The 24,159-nt window shown below is 32.9% G+C and overlaps 1 protein-coding gene and 1 non-coding gene across 7 annotated transcripts in view; both read left to right on the forward strand.

Moving 5' to 3' along the window:
* Positions 1-24,159, forward strand: part of VPS13B (vacuolar protein sorting 13 homolog B) — a 752,513-nt gene that overhangs the window by 116,107 nt on the left and 612,247 nt on the right. For all 6 annotated transcript variants that reach the window (XM_027594446.2, XM_027594522.2, XM_027594594.1 and 3 more), the window contains exon 16: positions 456-580. In XM_027594446.2, the coding sequence (XP_027450247.2) occupies positions 456-580 (125 nt within the window). The remainder of the gene's footprint in view (positions 1-455; positions 581-24,159) is intronic.
* LOC113917795 lies at positions 6,426-6,616 on the forward strand. The gene has a single exon (XR_003518364.1). It is a non-coding gene; the product is annotated as a U2 spliceosomal RNA (small nuclear RNA).

The following is a 24,159-nucleotide window of genomic DNA, read 5'->3' on the forward strand; positions in this document are numbered from 1 at the left end:
TGTATGTGCATCATGTAAGTTGAAGGCAAAATAGATTTTTATGATTGTTTTTTGTTGTAATTAATGTTCTTTTAGGCATTAAATGATATTAACAGTAATTTATTAAAGTTAATTTTTACAATGTGCACAATACAGGCAGTTTATATTAATAACAAGTGTGCATTTTAGACAATAAAATACTACATGAGAATTATGTTTAGAAATAAAATGTGAAACTTAGAGTTAGAAGCAGTGATCTTTCAGGGAAGTGAAAGAAATACTATATATTTAAATCTCTTAATTTGGATTTAGTCAGTGTTAAATTGAATAAAAGAAAATGTTGATGTTTGGGAAGTGGAAAAAGACATTGGAACATATTTCGTGTGCAGCTGTTGTAGAGCAAATTGAAACTGACGTATTTCATCCTGTGCTTATTAAAACTTTGTGAACATTTGGATCTTTTCTTTTTCTTTCAGATATTTGGTTTCCAAGCAGGACTGACATCTTTGGATTGTAGGGGATCTTACTGCTTACCTGTACCGATTATTCCCTCTTTCAGCACTGCTCTTTATGGTAAACTTCTGAAACTACCCACATGCTGGTAAGTATTATGGTAAAATGTGGTTTATGGTATTTTCATTTATTATGAAGGGGGAAAAACCCAACTGTGTCTGTCTTATGCAAGTGTGTTAGTTTTATACCAAACCTTAGAAAAATATCTGAAGTTATACTGTCTTTTACTGAAACACTAAAAATCTCTTTTTAATGCCTGAAGTGTGACTAGCTCCTAGTACCTTTTGTGGTAGTGTTAAGTATTGATGGGGTACTAACTGTTAAGCCATGTTGGAACTATAGTAAACTGTTGCTGCTTCATATTGTACCAGGAACTGCAAAGGCAAATACCTTATTTTTTCCTTTTTGAGAGAGGATACGAAGATATTAAAAAGTTGCAAATTAATATCAAAGCCTAAGTATTTATCACCTAAATAACAATTTCATGTGTATTCCTAGCCACTAAGAAAAGCATACCCATAACATAGATTTAGTGTTTTATATGTCTATAGTTGCTTCAATCAGAAACTGATTTTAGGCCTTATTTTCATTTGGTTTTGGGTTTCTTTATTTGGAGGTTCTATTTCCTTAAGTTGAAAGAGGAAACTTTCTTTCTATAAAGAAAGAAAGCCAATAGTTACTCATCATACCTTTTTTTCATTGAAAGCAAACTTTAATGTATTAAAAACAAAACTGTTTGAAGATATGAAATAAGGTTTAAATATATGAAATTAAATTCTAGTGAAGTATTTCTGCATTTTAAAATTAGGTTACTTTTACTGTTTAGAATATGTCTTTGCTTTCTCAACCTAATTAGTAAGCTTATTTTTACAGGATGTATTTTCTGTTGTTTATAAAAAGCAACATAAGTTCTAGAAAATACTCTTTAAAGTACTTCATTTGTTAAAAATATATTTCTTTAATAATATATAACTTTTAAAATGAAATTTGTATATTAAATGCTCACATCTTCAAAAAATTTGCCTTTTGATCCAGAAAATTAAAAAATATAGAAATTGCAGTTAAGTCTTGAAATTAGTTCTTGTATAAAATGAAACCATTATTAAATGATCATTGTTAATTTCTCTTGATAAGTTTAATTTTATCCTTATTCATCGGTATTCCACATGTCGTTTATTATGTTTTATAGAGATTCACTTCTTAACTTTTTATTTGTGTATACATAGCATGTTGCATTTGAGCCAAGTTTTATATTCTGATCTACTAGGAAATACCAGGGGATATGTCTCAGTGGTATGTCAATATCAACTTTAATAAATGTTTGTGAGCACTGTTATCTCAGTTATGTGCTGATTTATTTATCATTCATAACACTGAGATTTTTAGAAAAACAGTGCAATTTACTATAGAAAATACTTAGTTTTTTTAGAAAATAAGCCAAAATTTTCAAAATGAATTATAGCCTTTATATGAAAAAAAAAATTGAATATTTAAATAGGCAAGGCTTGGTTTAAGGCTATGTAGGGCTTACTTTAAATATTGTCAAATGTGATTTAAAATAAGTCTGCTGACATCTAAAAGAAAATATTCCATTGAAATACTAAAAGCATGAGATCACACAATGCTTGTATTTGGATGTGACTTGCTTTTTTTTTTTATTTTATTATGTTAATCACCATACATTACATCATTAGTTTTTGATGTAGTGACTTGCTTTTTTGTATTTAAGGCCACTTCTGTATTATTTGAGTGATATTTTTCTATGCTTTACATGAGTATATTGCTTTGAAATAGTTTCTTTACATTATTTTCCTTAATTAATAGACCGTAAACTATAATTTATTCTTCGCAACTCTAAATTGAAAGTAATACATATAAAACTCATTAAGTTGAGATATGTCTTAGTTAATGAAATGAATAAGATACCAGATAAAATGTTTCATATAGTGCTTGGATTAAATAAAAATCATATGAGAACTGAGAATTTTATTTAACTCATGTAGTGAGTGAAGATTATTTTAGTAAGGCACCCTGGTTGTGTCATTAAGTGTCAGCTCTGTTCCCAATATGGTATCTCCCTTCCTCAAATTATACAAGCTCTTTCATCTGGATTTTTAAAAATCACATTCCAGTTTCTTAAAAGCACATATATGATGCTATTTATATCTATAACTATATATTTTTTCAATAATGAGAAGAGCATATTTACTATAGATCATAGCTTTTGAAACACATATACCACAATGAAAAAAAAATTTTAGTTGGTATGTTTGAGTTAGCAATGGAAATCTAGATTTTATGTACAACAACAAAATAGTTCATACTTCTTGTTTAAAAATGTCTAAATTGATATTATTTATGAAATTTGAAACTAACATATTTTAATCAGGTTTGCTAATAAATTTAAAAAAATATGTGGCTTAAGTAACATGAGGGAAAATAAGTTATTTTTCTCCCATTTGAATGTTCATGCTAATATATTTTAGCCTTAATGAGCAAGCTAATACTAAACTCCAGTTTCTTGTGATTTATTTTTTTTCAAAATATTTTGGTCATATTTTATCTTTCATTCTGTATTACACACTCTCCAAACATAAAAATATAAATATTTCAAAACATTTTTTTCTTCATTGCTTTACAAGTTAACTTATTCTTTTAGTTCCTTAGAACAGGACTGAAATATGTAGGGTATAATGGGAAAGACAGTGACAGTAATATTTAATGACGGAGATCTTGAGCAATTCAAATTTTAATTTTCCTCCTTTTTTAGTAAGGGGATGTTTAAAAGTGGACAATAAAAGTGTTGGTTAAAAGGAAACAAAGTATAACTTTTGTTATTACTAGTAGGAATAACCTTGGTCTCCTGTAGACAGTTTTTAAAAAAATTTCTGTAGTAGTAATGCTTTTAGGTTTCTAGATATATTCTTGGAGTTAACCTTTTTTTTTTTTTTCAGAACAGAGAAACTATAATAAATATGTCCTCTCTATTTCTAAACTTTTTAATTGAAATATTAATATTTTATAGAAAAGTATACATATTGTATTTGATAAGTGAATTGGACATTTGGTAACTAGCAGAAAGATTAAGAAACAGAATAACATCAGCATCTCAAAAGCCTCTCTTACTTACCCTCCTGCAAGGTTAACCATTATCCTGATTTCTTTTAACATAGATTAGTTTTGTCTGTTCTTGGACTTAAATAGAACCAGTCGTCCATAGTCTCCTTTTTGACTGGCTTCTATCACTCAACATGTTTGTGAGATTCATTGATACTGTAGAATGTAGTTTTTAGATTGTTTGCTTTTGTCACTATACAGTATTGTATTACATGAACATTGATGATCTGGCCATTCTTGATCTGAAATTTTATTTTAATTTATTTTTAAAAAATATTAATATTTTATTTATTTATTAGAGAGAGAGAGAGAGCGCGCATTCACAAGCAGGGGGGAGTAGCAGAGGGAGAGGTAGAAGCAGGCTCCCTGCTGATGTGGGGCTGGATCCCAGGACCCTGGGATCATGACCTGAGCCGAAGACAGACACTTAACCAACTGAGCCACCCAGGTGCCCCTTGATCTGCAATTTTAATTGAAAAATAAGTACCTAAAGTATGTATTTATTTTTTATTCCTGTGCCATTTTCCCTTTTCCTTAAGAAGCTTCAATTATATTAGAGGAGATTAGATGTCATTCATAAATATTTTTTGATTTTCTGTATTTTGATAGGCATTGTGCTACATGTTGGGATTGGGAAAAGAATACAGTAGAATGCAGTGAGGGTAAGAGATATCCCCTGAGCATGACAACTTACAGTCTAGTGGGAGAGGACACTAGACACATAAAATGATTGTCTTTAAATGGCAAAATTTGAGGCTTAAGAAAAATGTCCTGTTAGTTTAAAGAAAGTAGAAAATTTCCCTGGGATGTCATGGTTGGCTTCATAGAAGTGGCAGTAGAATTTGGGTTTTACTGGTTGAATTGGGTATATATCCAGACACGAGGAGGTTGGTTTTGGGGTGTGGAGGCTTCTAGGGGGATAATGCTGTCTCAACAAAGTCAGGGTTGCTCTATTGGATCTGTGAATGAATACCATGGAGAGGAATTTGGAAGGCTACTTTTGGGCCTAGACTTTTATGTGATTAAGGATGTCTGAGTTTAATATGAATACTTAAAAGTTAAGCCAGCTAATCACATATTCATTAACCCAGTTTCTTCTTCATCAGGCTTGTAATACTGCAATTATACTATAGTCTCAAATTCACTTTCTCCTATAATTGAGGGTTCAAAAATGTGATCTCATTTATAGATAGACAATGCAACATACTTTGGAAGTTCAGAGAAAAATTACTTTGGCTTAGAAAGTCCTGGAGAACACGAAGATGGTAACTTGTAAGGAGGTTATTAAAGAATGCATAGGATATGAAAGAAAATACTTTTTAATGCAGTATTCAGTATTTAGTTTAACAAGTTTTCATAACAATCCTGTGAGCTAACATGATATTCTCTTATAAAACTAAAATTCAGGGAAGTTACAGAAATTGTCCAAAGTCACACAGTGGCTGGGCAAGGGTTCTCATGGAAGGTTATCTGATTCTAAAGTCTTTGATCCCTTTCTTACCTGAAGGACTGAAGATGTACATTATCTTTTGTTAATCATCATCAAAGGCTCAGCGTGCTTTTTGCCTTGTAGGAAAGTGGATTTCCATGTATTGAGAGGGTAGTTGAGATAGTACAGCTAATAAATCTGAACTCTCCTAGTATCTCCTAATATATAGGTAACAGTATATAGATACTGTGATGATCTCATAGAATTATAGTTAATAGGGTTACGTGGAATCTTGGGCATTATCTTAGTTTCTGAGTCTATGACACAGCTTTGATTTATAGTTGTCTGTCATGGGTTGAACATTTTATTCAGAGGGACTTAGCTGCTTTGTGAGGTAACCAGATTCATTGTTGGGCAGCTCTAGAGTTCTTTCTTTTACTGTTCATGTTTCTTCTCTTTCCTAATTATTGCTTATATGTCATGAGTCATTTTTATAGTCCTAGGAATGTGGGAAAACACATTTATTTACAAGATTGAGGGATCCCTCTAAGTACCCATTCTTTATTTAGCACAGTAACAGACGGGTTGGTTTTGATTAATGAAGTTATTGAGCAGTTCATTTGTTTGAGGAATATGTTTCTATGGACTCCATTTCTGAGTTCAGTGTTAATTAAGAAGTACAGGATTTGGTGGTGGTAGTGGGCTCATGGTAATTGACATGGTGTCTAAAGGAGAAATGAGCAGATACTGATCCTTTTGCCTCCCTGAAATGGAAACTGATGCAGCCATTTTCCCATGCTAGCTCAGAATAACACTAGAATAACTTTAATGGAAGGTAGGCCCTTCAAGTCTAAAAAAAATGCCAATATTTATTTATCAGCAAACGTAGAGAATAAGTAACCCACCCTACAAGGTTCAAAAGGAGGTTTGCTCAACTGCCTTGTCCTTTGTAATACCACAGTTAGAGAACATAGAGTTGAGTGTTTTAAATGCCTCTGGAGATAGAGCTTTTTAATTTCCTTTTTTCCAGAGCTATGATTATTTTCATCTGTCTGCTTTTGTGATAAACATTTTCTTTAATAGAATGTCTTTTTTATTTATTATTTTCTTATGTTAATCACCATACATTACATCATTAGTTTTTGATGTAGTGTTCCATGATTCATTGTTTGCTTATAACACTCAGTGCTCCATGCAGTACGTGCCCTCTTTAATACCCATCACCAGGCTGACCCATCCCCCCACACCCTCCCCTCTAGAACCCTCAGTTTGTTTCTCAGAGTCCGTAGTCTCTCATGGTTCGTCTTCCCCTCCGATTTCCCCCCCTTCATTTTTCCCTTCCTACTGTCGTCTTTTTTTTTTTTTAACATATAATGTATTATTTGTTTCAGGGGTCTCGGCCTTTTGGCTAAGATCAGGTGTAGTATCTGTCCTTATCAGTTTAATATCTGATACGTCCTCTATCCGAGGACAATATATTAAATGGGTTTTTGGAGCCAAGAGATGGAATAGGAGCTTGCTCCGTCCACTCTGCGCATCGACCTGGTATTGCCAGTACTTTAACAGAATGTCTTAAAACTGGTAAGACTTAACTGGGATGCTAATTCTTTTATCTCTACTTGAGTGGCAGCAGCTTGATTGTCAGCTTTGGTTCTTAACCAACTGAGCCACCCAGGCGCCCCAAGTCAGCTTTGGTTCTTGCATCTGGAATGTGCTTTCATGGAATGTTTTGAACTGAAAAGAAACCCTTTCATCATCTCTTACAATCTTTTCATTTCAAAGATGAAAAAACTGAGTCCCAGAGAGTTCAAATTACTTAACCGAAGACCACACAGTTAATATCAATGCCTCAATTTGATCATTTTCTTTTTCTTTTTTTTTTTTTAATCCTCATTTTCTTGGTTCAGGGCTCCTTCAAACTGTACCACACTGCTTAAAAATTATTACTACTATTTAATTTTTTAATGGTAAAAGATGCAAAACATAAAATTTACCATTTTAACCATTTTTAAGTGTATAATTCAATGGCATTAAGTATCTTCAGATTGTGCTATCACCCCTGTTCATCTCCATAAATTTTATATTCTGTACCCATTAAAACAATAACTTCCCATTACTTTGAGCTCTTGATAACTACTGTTCTACTTTGTATGGATTTGACTGTTCTGGGTACCTCATGTAAGCTTAATCATTCAATATTGTCCTTTTGTGTCTGGCTTATTTCACTTGGCATAAAGTTTTCAAGATTCATCCATGCTGTAGCATATGTGAGAACTTTTTATTCCCTCCCTCACATACTCCTTCCTTCCCTCCTTCTCTCCCTTCCTTTCTTTCCTTCCTAATTCATTCCATTTTAAGATTGAAAAATTCCTTTGTATGTATATGCTTTATTCGTTCAACTCAGTGGACATTTGGGTTGTTTCCACCTTTTAGCAATTGAAAATGGATTTGAACATGGGTGTACAGATATTTGTTTGAGTACCTGTTTTCAGTTCTTTTGGGTTTATACCTAGAGGCGGAATTCCTGGGTCATATGATAATTCTGTGTTTAATTTTATGAGAAACTGCCACTCTGTTTTCCACAGTGGCTGTACCATTTTACATTCTCACTAACAATGCACAAGGGTTCCAATTTCTCTATATCTTTACCAACACTTGTTATTTTAGGTTTTTTGATAATAGTCATCCTAAAGAATATGAAATGGTATTTCATGGTAGTTTTGATTTGTATTTCTCTAACAATTAGTGATGTTAACCATCTTTTCAATTGCTTATTGATCATTTGTATATCTTCTTTGGGGGAATATATATTCAAGTTCTTTTCTCATATTTAAATCGGATTATTTTTGCTGTTGAGTTGTATGTGTTCCTTATGAATTCTGCATACTAAATTTTTATTGTAGGGGCGCCTGGGTGGCTCAGTCAGTTAAGTGGCTGCCTTCGGCTCAGGTCAGGGTCCCAGGGTCCTGGGATCGAGCCCCACATCGGGCTCCCTGCTCAGCGGGAAGTCTGCTTCTCCCTCTTCCTCTGCCTCTCCCCTTGCTTGTGAACTCTTTCTCTCTTTCTCTGTCAAATAAATAAATAAATTCTTTAAAAAAAATTTTTGTATATGTGATTTGCAAATTTTTCTCCAACTCTATGGGAAAACGTTTTTTAATGTTAAGATTCTATCTTAATATAACTCCCAAGCCAGAAGCTTAGTTTACATCTTTTATTAAATCTTTTGCTTTTGGTTTTAAAAAGTTATTATTTACATTTGACACAGTTTTTCTTAAAAATTGGTATAACTTGAGCATGTAAAAAGTGATCAATTGTGTCTTTGGAATAGCTGTACTTTGGGGAGGAGGAGAAAGATAAATTAGACTTCTTGGGGTTGTTCACAAGTTTATCTTCCCTAGTTTTTCTCTTAACACAGGGAGAGCTAACTTAGATCGTTTTTCTGCAGAAAGATTTTATAACTTTCTACAGTAAAGGGAGATCTTTTCTTGTCTTCTCTTAGAAAAACATGTTTTAAAGATAGTTGACAGTTAATTTCTTTAAAAACTTACAGTGCTTGACAGTCTATATGTTATAGACAAGTTTAATAATACTGAGTAGAATGAAAGTAAATGAAGATTAAAGATTAAAGCAAATGGGTTTTCATCTGGTTATTTTATTCAAGATAGGCTTTAGGAGGACATAGGTTTCAGAACCAGTAGGAAGATTGGGATCTTTGTCCCTATTTTAAAATGAAATCGGAGGGAGAGATGAACCATGAGAGACTATGGACTCTGATAAACGAGTTGAGGGTTTTAGAGGGCAGGGAGGTGGAGGGATGGGTTAGCCCGGTGATGGGTATTAAGGAGGGCACGTACTGCATGGAGCACTGGGTATTATACGAAAACAATGAATCGTGGATCACTACATCAAAAACTAATGATGTATTGTATGGTGACTAACATAACATAATTAAATAAATAAATATAAATAAAAGAAAAAATAAAATGAATTTGTAAACACCTCATGGTTCCCATACATCTGGGCTGACATATATGTGTATATGTGTGTATATATATATGTTGTGTGTGTGTATATATATGTACATATGTTTGTCATGTTTTAAAATTCATATGCATACTGGTTTTATCACCTTTTTATTAGCAGTAGTGCTTGTTAATTATTGGAAAACAATTTTTTTTAAAGAGGTAATATTAAGGGAATCCAAAATTTTTGTGAGCATTATTCATTAAAAAGATACTATCACAGGCCTCGTGCTCACTGTTATTCTGTTTGAAATCTAAGAGAATACTGAAATATAGCTCTTTGAGGTATTACTAAGTAGTAAATTAATTCAACCAAAGCACTTAATGTTCTGATTATGAGATTATTTCTCTAATGATAGATGTTAACATTAATTTTAACAATCTGGTGAAAGAGAATGTATTTTAACAAATCCAAGCAGATAAAACACCGTTCTGGATATGGTCACGTAGTTAGACATTTCAGGGTAGACTGAGATTTATATAAATCCAGCATTGTTTGCTTTTTAGCTCTGTCAGATCCTCTTGAAATTCAGGACATACATTGCTGGCGCAGGTTTCTGCTTTAAATGCAGATGAATCAGGGTTTGATTCATTCATCGAAGTAAGATTCAAACTCATCAAAATATGTGCATGACTTCTGAAATCATGTTTCTACACAATGGCTCTGTAGTTCTTAAGAATATAGATCTTTTAAAGAAGCTTAGAGCAGTTGAGAATGAGAAATACAGCAATCTTCATTTGTCTTTGGCTCAATTCTTTTATCCATTTCATATCCAAACTTGAATTTCTGCGCATTTAGAAATGGGTAGGCATGATCACAATGAAAATACACTATCCTGATAAATTTCTCCATTATATCATATGGTAAATTTGATTTGGGAAGTATATAGTACAAACTGTTCTCATACCAGTTTTCTCTTTTGATTTGGATAGCTTGTTGAAATAGTTCCCCTCCCCTTCTGTATTACATTAACTCCCTTTGTAGCAAATTAGCTCAGTTTCCATCAAACTTCTGAAAGCAAGTGACTAGGTCTTACTAGTACTATCTACTGAGGTGTAATAGTTTTATTTGAGCTGTAATCTCAGGTCAGGCATACAACAATGTGGACCACATGCCAGATGGCTCTGTGCATGATACAACTTGGTCTTCTATCTTACAGGATTTTGTGTGTATGACTTGGGGTACGCTTGCATGGTCTTGTTAACCTAATCATCTTTCTATTAATTAAGCATTTCCTTGCATATTTCTTAGACCTTTTCTTTGTTTTGCTCATGCGTTCTGTTTTTGTCCTCTACTAACTTTTTCATGATTAATGCTTTTGTATCCTTATCTGGATGATTAAAACAGGGAAGGATGACCATAACAGACAGGGTACATATTTTCTTCAATTTTGTGAAAAGTGTTCCCAGTCAGTTTCAATTTTTTGTTTTTTAAACTCTAGTGAGTTTTTCCACTGTTTGCCTTTTTGCACACTTGATATTGTTCTTTGTTCATTCATTCCAGTCTGTTTCACAGATAGGTGATGAATGCCCACTATGTGCCGGATATTCTTCATGACCCTGGCTAGAGAAGAAAAAAATTGGCAAGATACCTGCCCTTATGGGGTTATTTAAAGGAATTTTAAAATGGGAAAAATTGGTTTAAGAGGCAGTGTAGATTGTCTTTTACAATCTAATTATATAAAATTATCCTTTTTGCTATCTTCAGCCTTGGAAGGAGATTTTTACATAGTTTATTGTTTGTTTTTGATCTTAATTCCAGTGTAGTTAACATACAGTGTTATATTAGTTTCAGGTACATATATAGCTTTTGATTGCATAATATTTTTGAACTAGTTTGCTTTTCTATTCTTGTTAGTGATTCCTATTTGAACTGAAAACCATTTAGTGGTGGAGCAACCAGTAATAGGAGGTAAAATACAAGTTCCTACAGATAAATGAAAATTCATTGAATATGTCAGTTAAATATATCATTGTTTTATTTTCCAGCTTTTTGCAAACATTCTGCAGTTATTTAATGGTTTTGTAGAGTGTACTTGCTAATTCTGGATTTTAGCTTTTCCAAAAATTTGATTTTTTTTTTCAGTTGTTATCTTCACATGTATTACAATCTCCAATATTTATAGATGTCAACATATATTAGAGCCTTTGAAATCTATTTGTAAATACACATATTTTAAGTTTGTATCCTTGCATTATACTCTTAATATCCATTTTTATGCATTATAATGTATAGTGTGAGTAAAACTCAGAAATATGTAAACTCTTTGTAATTAAAAGTTTTTTTATTGTAAAGTTTTTATGTATAGTCATGAAAAGATAGGTTCTCTTTGATTATAAATTACTGAGATTAATTTTGGGGGGCAACACTCAAAATGTATCATTACTTTGTAATCAAGTCTCATTCTGATAATTACTTTTTATATTCATTGAGAAATAGTTATATCTAATTTGCATATAATTTATCTATTAAAAATTCGTGAACAGAATTATTTTTCAACATATGTAAGCAAGTAGTATGTGAGAAATTGATGGGGAAGTTTTAATACCAAATTAATATTAATAATAATAGCATATATGTGCCATGAATAGTGCTAAGAGTCTTATATGCAGTATCTCATTTAATCTTCATGAAAATGAAAAAGAAAGAAATTCCTCAAAATATTTTTATTTTTATAGAATCCCTGTGAGTAAAGAAAAAGGAAAACTATTTAGAGGTTTGGCTACACCCGAAAATATAATTATAGCAAGCTTTCATAGTACTTTAGAGTTGTGTAGTATGTGGTTTATAAAGTTCTCTATAATGGATTATTATATGAATTATACTCCTGTTTTCATTAACTTAGTTCTCATTTTAAAAACAGTATAATTTAAATATAGCAAAGTTCAGCAATTTTATGTGTACAGATATATACAGTCAGCCACCAGATTTCTTTCTTGTCTATTTGCGGTCAGCCCTTTTCTCTCTCCCTACACTGGGTCAAATTTTTGAGGAGGGCAGTTCGCTCGTGAAAAGAGGTAATGCCTATCTTGATTCAGGGAATGACTGATTAGCTTGTTAGCTGGCAAACCCACTGTTTCTTGCTTTGTTGTTCCATTCTTCACCCAAACCCATCAGACAACTGATTCTTTTCACTAGGGCTTCTGGGATTTCTCTAGCACACTGCTGCCAGACTGAGGCTCATAGCATTTTCAGTTGCATAATGAAAGATTTTGTACATAGATTTCATACATTCATAAATGAAAGCATTTGTAATTAATAAAGTCTAGATTCACTTCTGTTCTCTATGTCTCAACTCCCCAAAAGAGCCATAAATATAATATATATGGATTTATACAATGAAACTACTCTTTCTGATATAAACAAACTGGTAGTTCAGACTTATTAAATAGTAAGTTTTTACATGTACATACACATTCACATATTTTCATTTCATTGAGTGTCTTTAGGAAGGTTTTTTTTAAAAGCATAGTTTAAAGAGAATAATAAAAATGAAAAAGAGAGGGGCGCCTGGGTGGCTCAGTCGCTTAAGTATTTGCCTTTAGCTCAGGTCATGATCCCAGAGTCCTGGGATCAAGCCCCAGTTTGGGGCTCCCTGCTCAGCAGGGAGTCTGCTTCTCCCTCTGCCCCTTTCCCTGCCCCTCCTCCTGCTCATGCTCTCTCTCTCAAGTAAATAAAATCTTTAAAAAAAAATAGAAAAAGATATGTAATTTTAACATGTGAGATATCATAGGACTCTTTTAAGTGACAACAAGCATAATAGTCTAACTCTTTAACAAGATTAAAACTTTTAAAAAACTTATTTTACTATTGTCTGTGTATTTTAATTTGATTAATTTACGGCCTTGTATTTGTATCAAGGTGAAAATTTGACCTAAATTGCATTTGCAGTCTGAACTACCAGTTTGTTCATATCAGAAAGAGTAGTTTCACTGTATATAGATTTATGGCTCTTTTGGGAGTTGAAAAATAGAGAATAGAGGTGAATCTAGATTTATTAATTATGAATGTTTTCCCCCAGATATGTCATTGATTTTTCTGTAAATTTGTCTTGAATGAATGATTTTTAATAACACATTTTAAAATAAAATGCCTCTTAAGTAATCTTTATATGAAGAATAGTCCAGAATCTTAAATTTAATAAAATAACATGATTGGTTCTGAGCATGTTTTCATCAGATGTTCTATTTGTCTCTTTCTAAGTACTAACTTTTAAGTCTCTGCTTGTGCTGTTTTGGGATTTAGTTTGGTTGATTTCAGCACTTGGCAATATTTTAGCTACAGTTTTCAATTATGAAATTATAAATCCTGTCATTGTATTACTAATGATTTTATATTTTGCTAATAAAGTACATTTACTTAGAATATTAATGCATTATTGTTTTAAATTTCCCTTGAAAGAACAATTTTTTATGTTAACTCCTCTCAATTTTTATATTTTGTCATGTTGTGGTTCTGATTTTATATAATGTGTTTAAGTAAATGACCAGTTGAAAAATACCTTATTTTATAGTTCTTGAGTGTGTTTGTGGGGGGTGGGGGTGGGGAAGATTAAAAAGACATGAAAAACACTACTGTAGGTAAATAACATCTGTCTTTATATCAGAGTTTTCTCTTTGATTTTTTTAAGTAAGCGCATGAAGAGCATGCAACACATGTTAACAACCAGAGAGTGTTGGTCCAATGAGAACAGAAGGTTTTCTTTGATTTTCCTGTTGGAAAACTTGATATTTTCCACATGCAATTTTATGATCAGTTGGGTGTGAAGTTGTATAGGCAAATATGATTCGTCTCTTGTTAAAAGTTTTAAACTTAGTAAAATAGTTTGTTTAGTGGTACCCAAATGAACATTTATAATTCATTCTTAAATTATTGACTTTAAATTTGATTTTTTGGATATTGGAGAATATTATTACAAGACTTAAATCTTTTTCTATGAGAAGAATTATGCTAGCTGTTCCCCCGTATTTGGTTTTGTCTATGTACAACAGCAGGAGAATATTATCTTGTGACAACATTTTATTCTAGTGACAGTATCTTTGAAATACGTCTGTGTTTCATTATTTTTGGGAACTGAAACTTAAGAGTATATTCAAAAGAATTCCAAGTTATTAGTATATTAAAAGGGAAATGTTTTGGTTAGAAATCACTCAATTTAGCTTAAGGTTTTTTTATCATTGCCTCTAAATTTCTTAACTGTGTTTGATTTAATCTCTTTTTATATATTAATTTGAAATTTAGGAACAAATAATCATTGGAGGTCCTCATATGCAAAAGATCGTATAGTGCATACCTACTGGCAGAAGATAATCTCTAAGAACAGCATGATAATGCTCTTGTATAGCATTTGTACTTCACTAATTCCACTATATGCAGGGATTTATTTGAACCTCACAATAGACAAGTCATCTGTTTTTTATTTTATGGACGTGGAAATAAAGGATTAGGGAAGGTGATATGGTGGATCTAGAGAGAGAAGTCCCTTGTTCTAGACATCTTTTAATTAGTGATGCAGCCACCAATAGCATGTTGGTGACTATTAGCAAGTTCTCAATAATAACTTTGTGTTCTTTATTATGATTTATAACTTTAAAAAAAATTGCCAGTTTCCTAGATAAATCTGTTAATACTTAGCTTTTTTCAAGTTTCATCTGATTAATGACTCATTTATTTGTTTTAAAAATAATATTTTGGCACCTATCATTTGAAAACTTGTGTTGTAGACCCTGGAGTCCCATTATGAATAAGATGCAGTCTTCGCTTTTTCTTTCTTGATTATCTAAGTATTTAGAGAGGTTTTTTTTTCTTAAGATTTCAAGTTTTTAAAAAAATTCTAGTTAATATATAGGATGATATTGGTTTCAGGAGTAGAATTTAGTGATTCATCACTTACGTATAACACCCAGTGCTCATCACAGGCACCCTCCTTATCACCCATCCCCCACTTAGCCCATTCCCCTGCCCACCTCCCCTCCAGCATCCCTCAGTTCTCTATGTTTGAGTCTCTTTTATGGTTTGCCTCCCTCTCTCTTATTTTTTTCTTTCTCCTATGTTCATCTGTTTTGTTTCTTAAATTCCACATATGAGTGAAATCATAGGGTATTTGTCTTTATCTGACTGACTTATTTTACTTCGCATAATACTCTCTAGCTACATCTACGTTGCAAATGGCAAGATTTCATTCTTGTTGATGGCTGAGTAATATTCCACGGTGTATCTATACCATATTTTTATCCATTTACCAGTTGATGGACATTTGGGCTCTTTCCATACTTTGGCTCTTGTTGATAGTGCTGCTATAAACATCAGGGTGCATGTGCCCCTTTGAATCAGTATTTTTGTATCCTTTGGGTAAATACCTAGTAATGCAATTGTTAGGTTGTAGGGTAGTTCTCTTTTTAACTTTTTGAGGAGCTTTCATACTGTTTTCCAGAGTGCCTGCACCAGTTTGTATTCCCAACAACAGTGTAAGAGGGCTCCCCTATCTCCACATCTTTGTCAACATTTGTTGTTTCCTGTGTTGTTAACTTTACCCATTCTGACAGGTCTGAGGTGATATCTCATTGTAGTTTTGATTTGTATTTCCCTGATGATGAGTGATGTTGAGCATCTTTTCATGGGTCTTAATCACCAGCTAACTCTTATACATCTGTAGCCAGGTTTTTTTGATTGACTTGTTTTTGGAAGATAATTGTAATTACTTCCTCCTCCAGCCTAAAATACTTTGCTTCTCATAGCTTTTACAGTAAAGATTAAAATCTTTGAAACATTCTGCAATGTCCTCCGTGATCTAGCCCCTTCTTGGCTATCTATGTTCATCTGAATATTTTCCTCCTTAGCCCCTTCCACGTTTTGCCTTTTTCAGTTTCTTTTTTCAGCCAGGTTTTTCACCATATTGTTTCACTAGTCAATAGCCTAAACAGCTTTTACTTACCCCAAAGGTATTGGAAATTGACACTTTCCTCCGACGAGGTTACATCCCCCTAATATATTCCTTCATGGGATATTGTTTCTGTTTTTCACTGCACTTTTCATAGAAGTGATTTTTACACTGGGTTGTGTGATTATTTAACAGCTTTCCTTTCTTTTTACTTAAACTCCATAAGGACCATCTTTTTCTATAGAGGACATTTATCTTTAAAACCTTGAATCTATTGTAGATAGAAAATAAATACTTATTGACATGCAGCTGGTAATTTCTTCACTGATTTCATTGTTTTTTGTTTTTTTTTTTGGTTGTCTGATTGATGAGGTTTTAGATTGTAAGTGTTCTTGACAACCAAGTCTGTCTCCTGTTTACTTACATAATATGTGTAAAATGTGCTCTTGGTCAAAGGAAAAAACCAGAGACTTTAATTACTGAACTTGAACTAAAATTTTAGTGATTTTTCTAATCAGAATTCTCAAGGTTGTGTTTGAATGTTATTACAAACATAAAATATATTCTATAAACACACTTCCCTTCTCTTTTTTCCTGAGTAGACATTTGACTTAAGTAAGTGAATTGTTTATATTGAATAACTTGTCTAGGAGATGAGAAAAATGAAGGAACGTTTTGCTCCTTTTGTATTTTGTTTGCTACCATCCATAGTTCATTGTACAATATTGGACATTGTATATTATAATAATCAGAAATTGATTATATTTTTATCTTAGTGATAAGTTTTACTTTTTCTTTTATCTAATATTTAAATTGGAGTAATAGTTTAGAAATTTGAAAAATGGTGAACGTTTTGTATCTAAATATAACAAGATATAATTTGCATTTTATAGTTATTTGCAAATGCTACAGTCATTGTGATTAAAAAATATAATATTGGTGAGGATATTGTAAAAGGGGTATTCTGATACACTGCTGATGAATGTGAAACTGGGTTCAAACTATTATGAAGCGTGCATTAAAAAGATCACTGTAGAAGTGTGTGTACTAATGTAGAAAGAGTTTATCTCTGAGAATGTCGTTTAGTCATAAAAAGCAGACTATAGACAGACCCATACACACAACACACACACACACACACACACAGACACAAACACACATCCCTTAAATTTTAAGTGTATATGAATGCATTAAATCAAAAGAAGTCTGTAGTTGTGTATGCTAGACTTATAACAAGTAGTTATGTATTGGGTTGAAGTGGAATCAGAAGGAAAGAGGAGCTTTAACCTTTCATTTTACCTACTATTTAATTTAAAACATTTTTTTTCTTTTCATTGAGTATTGATGTATTGTGTAAGGTAAATAGTCATTGAATACAGAACTAAATACAAATTTCTGAGCTTTTTAAACTGCTTTATTTCTAAGTTGAGTTAGTGAAGTTTTGTACTCATTTTGTTTTGGAAAAAGTGATCTAATCTTATTTTACTGTACAGGATATGAGTAATAACAAAAATACATTTTTGGAACCAATTTGTAGGTTCAAACTTTGCATTTGGGGACTCTGTATAAATCTTTAGATCCAGCTGTTGCTGAGGATATTCTTTCAGTTGCTATGAGGTGTGTTGATTTTAAGAGGATGGCTGTTCCTCAAGTGTACATATGGCAAAAATTTTACCTATGAACATGAATGGATTGTTTAATTCCTTTACATCGAATAGTAAAAACTATTTCCACGTTCCTTATTTAAAATTTTGAAGGTAGAATTTTCATTAAAGAAATGTCAGATTGGTCCAGAAATTTCATCAGCTCTGTATTACAATTTGTCAGCAGATGGTATAAGCAGAATCTTTTAAAGTATTCATTAATTAGGGCATATTCATTTTCAGTCTTTGCTACTACACAATCAAGACCTACTTGTTTCTATTTCCCTAAATTTATCCTGGAGTTTGTCCAAGTTGAGTTTTAATGAGTTGTTTATTCCACTAGTTACATTAGGATTTATTTTTCCCTAGAGAGTAATGTTTGAATTGATAGTTTTTAAACCTATTCTGTAAAGTGAACATATGTTCAGACTAGGACTTCTCTGATATGTGAAATAGGCATTTGTTAAACAATTTTATTTTCACCAATTTAAGTGTTAAAAAGTTGGTTTAGTGATTTTTTTAAGTAATTCCAGAATTTCTTAGATATTTTTCATATGAACTTGATTGAACTTTTTTTTAAAGAAATTAAATAAATCTGTAGTGGCATAAACCACAAGGAAAATTTTATTGTGCATATTCACTACATTTTAATGAGCCTCCCAAATAGCATAAATAAAGTTGTAAAAGCCATTGATCTGTTAAGAAATTTCTGAAGCAAATGTGGTATGATGTTATGGTTAGACAAATTGGGTTGGATGAAATGGATATATGGGATTTATTATTTTTTTGTATTTGCTAACCTACTAGAAATATTTCAGAGTTGACCAAAACAAAAGGGAATGAAACCTCTCTTCATTGATACTATTACACTAACAGATACATTGTATAATGTACCAACTTTTGCCAAATTATTTTTAAATAGTTCATTTTAGTTCACATGCTACTGGAGTACTTAGCAGAAGCATAATAAAATGTACTTTTATTTGTGGTCGGCTACAGCTGGAAAATAAAACCACAAAAACATGTCCTTCGTGTATGATATAATTTATTTGTTTATTATTGAATTCTGGCTTTTGTACAAAGTGAATTATTTCCTTTGATGTTAAATTGAATCTGAAGGAGAGAATTGCCCGCTACCCTTGGGTATTATTAAATGTAGAATAAATTAATCTTCTTGAATTTGCATAAGTTTAAATTTTTATTCAAGTCTATGTTACACGTTTGGGAACCATTTTATATAACATATGATGGCTTGAAAGTTAGAATACCATATATGGTAGCTTAATTTGTTATGAAAGAGTAAAGCTCACTTGTAAAAAGAATCCCAACTTCAGTTTTGCCTTATAAATGATTATTGCTGTAGTTATAAGAACATGGCTCTTCCTACACCATAGGACTTTCTATAATGTTTCTAACCGAAGCTAGAGTGCTAATTTAATTGTACATTTTTATATTGTAGGTGTTCCAAATTTTTTCTTTACTTACTATCATTCATAACATTTTTTTTGGTCAGGAATTTTTGAGAACATAATATAGGGAGAAATACCTCTCTATTTTTAAATGCTTATTAAAAATAAAAATGATTTACAAAACGGTTGCAATGTTACGAAAACAAAAGGAACAATAATGACATGATAAATTTGTGAATTGGGTCCTTTTTGTTTTTCTTTCTATTTCTTTTGATGTCTGCTCTTTTACCTGTTAGGTTTATAGAATCTCTTATTCAGTGCATATTTGTTTCTTGGTCTGTTCATTTCAGTCCTTTGGCTTTCTGGCAGAGTGTGATCAGGATTGTGGATTGAAGGGTAAATCTAGGTAGAGCCACATATTGCTGTTACATATTTGAAAATTGTATGGATAAGGTGATATGTGTCTTATTAATGTGCGACTGTATATTTAAATTGCCTGACATGCTAATTAAGAGAGCTGGGTGATTTTCTTTTTGTTGTTTTGATATTTTTGAGTGAGAGAAAGCAATATTTACTTAGATCACTGTTCCTAGGAACAGAGTTCTGAGTACTTAAGGGAGATTTTTTTTTGTTTCAATGAGATAAAATCCACATGATACAACATTCACTATTTTAATTATTTTAAATTGTACTATTCTTTGGTTTTTAGTATTTTTACACCATTTTGCTGTCATTGTCATTATCTGATTCCAGAACATTTTCAGAACTCCAGAAAAGAAACCCTGTCTCCATGATTTAAGAAATTTCATATGAACAGAATCATACAATGTGACATTTTCTGCCTGGCTTCTCTCATTTATCATGCTTTCAACGTTTATCTGTGCTGTAGCAATTATTACTACTCCATTCCTTTTAATCGCCAAGTAATAGTCTTTTGTATGGATATATACCACATTTTGTTAATCCATTTCTTGGTTGGATTGTTTGGTTGGGTTGTTCAGATTTGAACTGTTGAGAATAATGCTGCTATGTACGTGCATTTATGAGTTTTTATATGAACATGATCTCAGTTCTCTTGGTATATATGTAGAGATATTAATTCCTGGGTCATATAGTAACTCTTTATTTACCTTTTTGATGAACTGCCAGATTGTTTTGCACAGTGGCTTTAGTGTTATACATTCCTTCCTCCATTGTACGATGGTTATAATTCTTCTCCATCCTTGCCAACACTTGTTATTTTTCATTTTTTTCCCTTTTATATAGCCATCCTAGTGGGTGTGAAGTGGCAGCTCAATATAGTTTTAATTTTCATTTCCGAAATGATGTTGAGTATTTTTTAATGTATGTATTGGCCATTTGTGTATCTTCTTTAGAGAAATGTCTATTCATGTCTAGTTCATTTGTTTTTTTGGTTTTTTTTTAAAGATTTATTTGAGAGCGAGAAACAGCATGAGGGAGTGAGTGAGCATGAGCAGGGGTGAAGGGGAGAGGGAGAGGGAGAAGAAGTCCTCCCTTTGAGCAGGGAGCCTGCTGAGGGGCTCGATCCCAGGAGATCATGACCTAAGCTGAAGGCCGACGCTTAACCGACTGAGCCACCCAGGTGCCCCTGTTCTAGTTCATTTTTAAATTGGGCTGTATATCTTTTTGTTGAGTTGTGGGTTTTTGTTTTTGTTTTTTTTGAGAATTTATTTATTTGAGTTAGAGAAGATGAGTTGGTGGAGGGGCAGAAGGAGAGGAAGAGCAAGAAGCAGACTCCCTACTGATCAGGGAGTCTGATGCAGGGTTCTGTCCCAGGACCCTGGGATCATGACCTGAGCTGAAGGCACTTAACCGACTGAGCCACCCAGGTGACCCAGTTGGGAGTTCTATACATATTCTGGACAGTAGACTCTTTTACATACATGACTTACAAATATTTTCTTCCATTTTATTATCTTTTCACTTTCTGGATAGTAGCCTTTGATACACAAAATTTTAAAATTTTGATGAGGTCCAATTTATCTTTGTCTTTTTATTGCTTTTTCTTTTGGTATGATATTTATGAAACTGTTCTTAATCTAAGATCATGAATATTTACAACTATGTTTCTAAGAGTTTATAGTTTTATTTTTTTGATCAATTTTGACTTAATTTTCATATATAGTGTAAGGTAGGGGTCCAACTTCATTCTTTTGTATTTGGATATCCATTTGTTCCAGGAGACTCTTCATTCCCTAGTGACAGATGGTGATTACACTTACTGCAATGAGTATTGAGTAATGTATAGAATTGTCAAATCACGATTTTATACACCTGAAACTAATGTAATATTGTATGTTAACTATATATCAATTAAAAAAAGAGTATTCATTCCCCATTGATTGGTCTTGACACCCTCATCAGAAATCAATTGGACATAGACATGGGCGTTTATTTCTAGACTGTCAGTTCTAGGTCACTGGTTTATATGTCTATCCTTCTGCCAGTATGACACTGTTTTGTTTATTTTTGTACTAAGTTTTGAAATTGTGAAGTGTAAGTCTTTGAACTTTGTTCTTAAGATTGTTTTGACTTTTCAGGGTTCTTTGCAAGTCCATATGAATTTTAGGATTACTTTATTCATTTAAAATAGACACCTAGGATTTTGATAGGAATTGAATCTATAAATCAGTTTGGGAAGTACTGCCATTTTAATAATCAATTTTTCAATCATAAACATCTCTTACCATTTATTTAGATCCCTTCTTTAATTTCTTTCAACAATGCTTTGTTGATTTCAGTGCAATAGTCTTGTACTTCTTTGTTAAGTTATTCCTAAGTATTTTATTCTTTTTGTTGCTATCGTAAATGGAATTGTTTTCTTTATTTCCTGTTCAGGTTGTCATTGTAAGTGTAAATATATAACTAATTTTTGTGTAATTACCTTGTATCTTAGAACTTAGTTGAATTATTAGCTTTAACAGAGGTGTGTGTGTGCGCACGCGCTTTAGGGTTTCCAATATATAACATTATGTCATTTGTAAGTAGTGGTAGTTTTACTTCTTCCTTTACACTTTTTTAAATTTATTTTTTATTTATTTTTAAGGCTTTTATTTATTTATTTGAGAGAGAGAGAGAGAATGAGAGAGAGCACATGAGAAGGGGGAGGGTCAGAGGGAGAAGCAGGGAGTCCGATGCAGGACTTGATCCAGGGACTCCAGGATCATGACCTGAGCCGAAGGCAGTCGCTCAACCAACTGAGCCACCCAGGCGCCCCTACACTTTTTTTTTTTTTTAGATTTTATGTGTTTATGTGAGTGATAGTGAGTGCGCATGTGTGAGTGGGGGGAGGGAGAGAGGGAGAAGCAGAAGTGGACTCCCCACTGAGTAGGGAGCCCGTTGCAGGGCTCAATCCCAGGACCCTGAGATCATGACCTTAGCTGAAGGCAGATGCTTAACCAACTGAGTCACCCAGGCGCCACTCTTCCTTTACACTTTGAATGCCCCTTTACTTATTTTTTTTGCCTAATTTCTTGGCTAGAACCTATACTACAATGTTGAATAAAATGGCAAAAACAGAGATCCTTTCCTTTTCCCTGATCTTGGAGAGCAAACCTTCAGTCTTTTATCACTAAGTATGATGTTAGTTGTGTGTTTTTTCATAAATGTCCTATATCATATTGAGGAATTTGCCTTCGTTCTTAGTCTGTTGAGTGTTTAAATCATGCAAGACTATTGGATATTTGTCAAATGCTTTTTCTGTGTCAGTTGAGATGTATATGATTTTTCCCCTTCTGTAAATAGGGTGTATTGCATTGATTGATTTTCTAATGTTGAAATGCTCTTTTATTTCTGGGAAAAATACTAGTTGTTACATTGTGTAATGTTTTAATTTCTTTTGATATATTAGTATTTACTGAGGATTTTTGTTCACAAAGGATATTGGTGTGTTACTTTCTTGTCTTTGTCTAGCTTTGGTATTAGGGTAATTGTTGATTGACAGTCTTTCTTTTTGCACTGTGAATATTTCATCCACTGCCACGTGGCTTCCATGGTTTCTGATTGGGAATGCCTTCAAAACTCGACCAGGCAGTTGACAATTCAGCCTTCTCTCCTTGTGCAGACTCTGAAAGTCAGTGGGGGATGAGAGCTCAAGGTCTTTCTCTGGTCTTTGCTCTGCAAGTGCACAGCCCCTGAGCGAGTGTATGGCCTTCCATATTCCCAGGAAGACTTTGGAACTTTTTAACCTTTTCATTCTCTAAAGCAACACTTCCCAGACTTTCCTCCCGAGATATTGGTTAATCTGTTTTTTGCCCCTTCTCTTATCCCTTGTCCCAGGAAGTAAAGACTAATGCAGTACATTTGCCTGTAAATGTTTTCTACAAATGCTCCTGGGTCGTGTTTTTTTGTTTGTTTGTTTTTTGTTTTTTTTTAGTGTTGGGAAAGTTCTGAATTAAAAGAGATAAAGTAAGCTCATTGAGTTGATCCTCCAGGTAGCTACCAGACAGGTCAAAGCAAAACCCACAATTCCTTGTGAATAAGGTCTGTTTTCTCTCTTAACCACTACTTGTACTGGGAATGTGGAGTATTAAATGACACTGCTGGGCTGAAGGGTAGGAGATTCAACATGGGTAAGTGAAAACACCACAAAACTCACTGATCTGAGATTGAGATGCATTTTTTTTTTTAAGTGTTCCCTGTTCATTGCTGGCTTTTGGTTAGTTTCCAGAGTTTTGAAAAAGTTAACTCTTGAGAGTTTTTGCCAGATTTTTGTGGCTTTTATGGAGAGATAGACTAGTGTACCTTACTCTGCCATTTTTGCTGATGCCATTCCTCTTTAGGGAGGTTTTAAGTGAAGTTTATTTCAATGAGGAGGTAAGAAATTGATAATCCAGTGTTGGGGCAGGGAGTGGAGGTAGATTGATACATTTAATGCTGATATCTTGGTTTTGGTTTTTTTTTTTTTTTTTTTTTTTGAGAGAGAGAGCCAACACACACACTTGTGCACATGCACACACGGTGGGGGAGATGGGGCAGAGAGAGAGAGTGAATCTCAAGCATGCTCCATGCCCAGTGTAGAGCCTGTCATAGGGCTCCAACTCAAGACCCGGAGCTGAAATCAAGTCAGACGCTTAACTGACTGAGCCCCTCAGACACCCCAATATCTTGGTATTTTAAAAATGTTTTATGAAATTAATTGATTTT

The sequence above is a fragment of the Zalophus californianus genome, chromosome 4 (assembly GCF_009762305.2).
Source record: "Zalophus californianus isolate mZalCal1 chromosome 4, mZalCal1.pri.v2, whole genome shotgun sequence".
NCBI lineage: Eukaryota > Metazoa > Chordata > Mammalia > Carnivora > Otariidae > Zalophus > Zalophus californianus.